This window comes from Photinus pyralis, unplaced genomic scaffold, assembly GCF_008802855.1.
Source record: "Photinus pyralis isolate 1611_PpyrPB1 unplaced genomic scaffold, Ppyr1.3 Ppyr1.4_LG4, whole genome shotgun sequence".
Lineage (NCBI taxonomy): Eukaryota > Metazoa > Arthropoda > Insecta > Coleoptera > Lampyridae > Photinus > Photinus pyralis.
In genome coordinates this window covers 45,466,265-45,472,264 of record NW_022170511.1, presented here as the reverse complement: position 1 = coordinate 45,472,264, position 6,000 = coordinate 45,466,265, and the positions used below count along the sequence as shown (strand labels likewise).

The 6,000-nt window shown below is 37.9% G+C and overlaps 2 protein-coding genes across 2 annotated transcripts; one reads left to right on the top strand and one right to left on the bottom strand.

Moving 5' to 3' along the window:
• Positions 1–973: 973 nt before the first annotated feature.
• Positions 974–3,512, top strand: LOC116168426 (T-complex protein 1 subunit delta-like). The gene is made up of 9 exons (XM_031484249.1): positions 974–1,040; positions 1,230–1,482; positions 1,621–1,673; positions 1,719–1,808; positions 1,853–2,020; positions 2,066–2,219; positions 2,269–2,576; positions 2,636–3,340; positions 3,388–3,512. The coding sequence occupies exons 2-9, from the start codon at positions 1,374–1,376 to the stop codon at positions 3,403–3,405; spliced, it is 1,605 nt and encodes a 534-aa protein (XP_031340109.1). The 5' UTR covers positions 974–1,040; positions 1,230–1,373; the 3' UTR covers positions 3,406–3,512.
• On the bottom strand, positions 3,494–4,241 carry LOC116168441 (rRNA-processing protein FCF1 homolog). Its single transcript, XM_031484275.1, has 2 exons — positions 4,193–4,241; positions 3,494–4,140 (listed from the first exon to the last, which is right to left on the bottom strand). Exons 1-2 carry the CDS (start codon positions 4,193–4,195, stop codon positions 3,532–3,534), a joined length of 612 nt encoding a protein of 203 aa, XP_031340135.1. The 5' UTR covers positions 4,196–4,241; the 3' UTR covers positions 3,494–3,531.
• Between the last annotated feature and the right edge of the window lie 1,759 nt (positions 4,242–6,000).

The window sequence follows — 6,000 nt, the reverse complement described above, 5'->3', positions numbered from 1 at the left end:
TTAGTTATTAAATTTGGGCATCATATTTTAAAAAAAAAGACGGAAATTATAAGGCGTTATTTGCAATGGTGTAACCGCCAGGGAATCCAGAGCCTTCAGGAAAAAATGAAAATTAGTTATTAAAAGGACAATTGAACGTCTGCAGATGTTCATTTATAAGGGCGACTCCTAGGCTACCCAGAGACCGATTCCAACACAGGGTTACAAAATGTGGTAAAGGGCTCTTTAAGAAACATTTGCAATATCTTTATTATTTTTTTCCATCGCTCTCGCAATAAACCTACATAGTGCTACCTCAGTACCCTAAGTATGTACACCGAAACGAAAGTACCTACACACAAGTTCTACTTTAAGCTGACCAAGACCTATTGTCGCTGCTCTAGACTTCTACCACTTGCAGTCCAATAAAATAAATAACAAAGGCCATATACAAATTTCAATTCGCTACCTCGCCTACTACCATCTAGTGAATGCAATCTTGAGTCGAGATCTCACTTGATTAGAAATTACAATCTCACGTCTCGGGTAGCTTTCGAAAAAAAAATATTATTTATATTGGATAATTAGAAAGAAATGAAAGCTACTAACATAACATGTGATTATGAGGTTGATCGACACTGTGGCACCACGGTGAGTAAACTATTGCAAAAAGCTACTCCTTGTTTCCCCAACACTCATATACATCTATCATCATCACATCTATAAAAAATGGAGCACAATAGTTTATAGCTTGGTTTATAGTGATTTATCTGGTAGAATATGTTAATTTATTTTCCGTACACCATGATGGTAGAAGGGTTTTGATTATAATAAATAATAACGTTACAATTCTTGTTGTTTATTCCATATTATGCTGTAAAGGATCATGATGGTTGTTGGGGCTATAATGTAAATGGAATTCACAGTGATGACCGAAGGCTTTATTCATTTCGAGTGCGTTAAATCAAATTCAAATTTAAGCGCGCTTGCGTATGTGCAGTACCGAGGGAGTCAATGTGCATCACATCTGCAAGTCAAGCAGCCATCGCATCGGCAATAAGGTGATTTTTTTAAATTTTTAGATATAATAAGTAGCCACAACCGTCATCGACTGGCTGGTTACCATAACAACTCATGTGATATTTACTTTTATTGTAATTATTATTTCATAATAGTCTGTGGAAGCATTTCACAATTTGCAATTTAAATTTTACTGGAAATAATAAAATTATCCTTTTTCTCATTTCTAGAGTAGATTTTGCACCACAGCGCCATCTCTTTCGTTTCGCATCAAACGTCAAGTTGATAGATTTGGGTTTGGCGATTTTGAAAAAATCTCAAATCATCCGCCCGATAATATTACTTTTTGCAAAACTTAAGACATTTCCGAAATAATGACGGCCCCAACTGCCTCTGGAGATGGATATAAAAGTGCTAGTGTCGCGTATAAAGATAAAAGTAAACCTACCGATATACGATTGAGCAATATCAATGCCGCTAAAGGTAAATAAACGTCTTTACTAATTGTTACTAACTTTTGTAATGCATGGCAAGTAATTTTACACTCGATACGCGCAATGAATTCATTGCATTTTGTTGTCGAGCAATTGAGCTATATTAAAATGGTACTTAAAATTTCAGCTGTCAGTGATGCGATTCGTACTAGTTTGGGACCTCGAGGAATGGACAAAATGGTAAGTTGGTCAGTTATCAATGCTTCTCTTACAGTAGTTGTTCAGATTCAAGCGGGTAATGGCGAAGTGACAATAACAAATGACGGTGCTACGATTTTGAAACAAATAAACGTCATACATCCGGCTGCGAAAATGGTAAGTCGTGTTCTTGAGATTTGTATTACGGATTGTGGTTTCAGTTAGTAGAATTGTCACGTGCTCAAGATATTGAAGCTGGTGATGGTACCACGACTGTTGTCATTATTGCTGGAGCATTACTGAACGCTGCCGAAAAACTCCTGGCCCGTGGTATTCATCCAACTGCCATCTCTGAGGCTTTCCAACGAGCATCTACACACGCAGTCGAAGTACTGTATTTCTCCCAAAGTCAGTTTTAATCAGGTTCTTTGTAGATTTTAACCAACATTTCTACGCCCGTTGAGCTTCAAAATCACGAGCAGCTGGTAAGAAGTGCATCTACCTCTTTAAATTCCAAAGTGGTCTCGCAACAATCGAGTTTACTTGCACCTTTAGCTGTAGAGGCTGTACTTAAAGTGGTCGAACCCGGTTCGTTACCTATTACTTATTCGTGTTTGTTGCTCATAGATTGTTACAGGTCGTGAAGGAGCTGTGAATCTCTCAGATATTAAAGTGATCAAACAACTGGGCGGAACTGTTGAAGATACCGAACTAATTGACGGAATCGTATTTTCGCAGAGGGCCGCCAACTTAAACGGGCCCAAACGTATTGAGAAGGCTAAAATTGGTTTTATCCAGTTCTGTATTTCGCCCCCGAAAACCGATATGGATCACAATGTTATTGTGTCCGATTACGCAGCAATGGATCGCGTACTGAAGGAAGAACGCGCTTACATACTCAACATTGTTAAGCAAATTAAGAAGGCAGGCTGCAACGTTTTATTGGTAAGTTGCAGTGTACAGTGGGGAAATGGTAATAATTTTCTGTCCATTTTGTTTTATAGATTCAAAAATCTATACTTCGAGATGCAGTCTCTGATTTAGCACTCCATTTCTTGGATAAAATCAAGGTGTTGGTTATTAAAGATGTGGAAAGGGAAGACGTTGAATTTGTGTGTAAATCACTTAATTGTCGTCCAATCGCTTCTTTGGATCACTTCACTTCCGAGAATTTGAGCAGCGCTGAATTAGTGGAAGAAGTGGGAATAGGCGGAAATCGTCTAATAAAAATCACAGGCGCCCAGAATGCGGGCAAGACTGTGACGCTTTTAGTACGTGGCTCTAATAAGTTGGTGTTGGAGGAGGCGGATCGTTCCCTTCACGATGCTCTGTGTGTAGTACGCTGTTTGGTGCGCAAACGTGCGTTAATCGCGGGCGGTGGTGCTCCAGAAATCGAAGTTGCATTAAAACTAGCTGCAATTGCCGATCAGACAGAGGGCGTCGATTCAATTTGTTTAAGAGCATATGCAAATGCCCTGGAAATTGTTCCATTCACTCTGGCCGAAAATGCAGGGTTAAATCCAATACAGACCGTTACAGAGTTACGTAACAGACATGCCAAAGGTGAAACATCAGCGGGAATTAACGTACGCAAAGGCGCTATATCTGATATATTAGAAGAACATGTAGTACAACCATTGTTGGTGTCAATCAGCGCTATGACATTGGCCACCGAGACTGTGCGGTCCATATTAAAAATTGATGACATTGTAAGTATAATGAATTTATTTCTATTAATCATGCATTGCGTTTTTAGGTTAACACCTACACATAAAGCCTGCGAGTGCGTGTATTTATTAATTTTTGTTCAATCACAGCTTTCCGTTCTATGTATTATTAACTGAAACTATGAAACTAATAAACGCTTTTATAAAAACTTTATTTATTGAATATTACAAAATTACTCCCTCGGTGCCCCATATGCATCTGGCATTCTTTCAATTGTGTACCTGTGTTGAGCAACGTACATAATTGGGACACCTGGAATTTTTCGTATACGTCTTTTCAAATCTTTGTCATTTGTAGCAACTATATAGCACTTGTGTTGTGTTACACGCTGCACTAAACAATCGTCGGCGTATGTTCCTTTGTGCATACAATGTATTCGTTCAAAACGAGGATCTTTGATTATACGTAAGGCCACCTTGTACTTCTGCCCTAGTTTTTCTAATTCCCCCAACACACAATCGGTTATATAAGGTACACATTTTGCATACAAGCAGTCCATCATACTTTGAATTATATCCAGTTTGTTTTTAATGGAGAAGTTAATAAAGTTCGTATCTATCAATATATGATAAGGTGGTCCCAGTTGGGTGTTATATTGAAAGAAGAGGGCAGAACTTGCTTGCGGAGCTTCGTTCACTTTTAAAGCGTGCGGGTCCTCCTTTTTCTTATGTCGAGGGGGTGCTCTTTGGGATGCTTTAATTCGTGGATCGCTAGGACTTATCATTGCTTTCATTTTAGCGAATCGTTTTTCCGCAATTTTCCGAGTTTTTCTCGCTTTACCCTTAAGAAAAACGTCGATTTGTCAACAATTAATACCTTTTTAAAAAACTTACCATCGCTCAAATGTTATGGTTCACTTTGAGGTTAGTATGAATTTCGCCTTTGAGGTTAGAAATTTATATGAATTTTGAACTCATCTATAATGTGGCAAAAGCTATACTACGTAACTTTTTTCCGACATTTCGTTTGGCACCACGGATAAGTATAGGAAATTTAGATTTCTTGAAATAAGTCCTTCAATTAGACATAAAGACTCATGAAAATGTCTTTTATGACCAATTTTACCATTTTCGTATTTCTTTTAAACTGGTAGTTAATCGGTGCCCGAGTCATTGATTTATGAATCAATTTCAGACATACTCAAACATACGTTACAACACTGTAACATCTGTCAAGTGTGCGAAATTGATCAAAAACTTGTCTGAAATTGATTCACAAATCAATGACGACGGAGCGCAGATCCGTGGCTACAAGTATATAGTAGGGATATTTAAGAACATAAGGATATCCGTCACTCCTCGCTAAAACTTGTAGCACGTCCACTTTTATTGATTCAAAAAGGACCTGTTAATGCTTGTAGGCAAGATGGCATATAGATAGTTGGAAAATATAGCAAAGGCTACAAGTTCCTTTAACAATTACCGAAGTTCGTTGTCTGTTCCACCCAAATATCACCCTTCATTTTCATATACGTTTTCCTAGCTAATAACATAATATAAGGCGAGATGTAAGGTATTGCTTACTTACTATTAAAGGTTGAAAAAAGGACATTATTTTCAAAATTTCATAAAATCGCACGGACAGAACTTCGACTTCGACCGCAGTACAATTCGAAAAAAGAAACTATTGTATTTCGACTTACCCTCGAGAATAATTCTTCTGCACACATCGTATGATAGGGTCATTTGGGCACTCTGTAACAAAAAAAACGATCAAAATTACTATAGATTTTGAATATTACATTAACAGGCGAAACCGGCGTTTTTATTTTTTTACGCGACGATAAAAGACTTTTGAAAACAAATAATTAACACTCGCTTTATCTACAGTCCTGGAAAATTTGTTGCGCCCATTCCAAAACGATAAAAGTCGTTAAATTCTTTAAATTTTGTCAAAGCACTCGGATCAAGTGAAAAATACTGTGATTAATACTTATAACTCTGATAATGGCGTCAGGAATAGCACACAATATTAGAGTATAATGATCAGGTAAGAAACGTTTTGATAGAGCTAAGAAGAAAATCCAATTTTTACCACCCGCACGTTTGTAAGGGAGGTATTGCATGGGAGTAACAAATCAAACAAAATCGCGATTATGTTGGTCTGTCTGTCTGTACTCTCATTTCCAGCTAAACAGCTGAACCAATTGACACACAAATTTGGTACCTACACATATTCTTAAAAAGTTTTTGAGTAAAACTGCGGATGCCCGAGTGGGTCATGCTAACCACAGAAAATTTGCTTTTAACTAAAGATCGAGCAACATCACGGTGGGCCTCCAGTTCAACATCTAGTAATAAAACGTGCCCACATCTACTTTTAGTCTCTTCCTCACTTCACATAACGCCCATTCTCGACCATGACAGCTAATATGCACTCAGGTGTCGAAAAAAACAGCAATATAACCCCAAATAGAGACAGTACCTACTACCTAGAGAATTTTGAAGGTGTCTACAAGACATACGTTGCTTGGAAGACTGTGAAAAGCACATTAGCAGAGTATGATGACGTTAAATGCAGCATGGTGACACCTAGCCTTTTCTGTGTCACACTTGGCTGCTTAGGCATAAATTTTTTTCTTGCCATCTTTTCAGCCAAAAGCTCTGAAGGCACCAAGAGATGCACAATCAGAGTCAAAAGG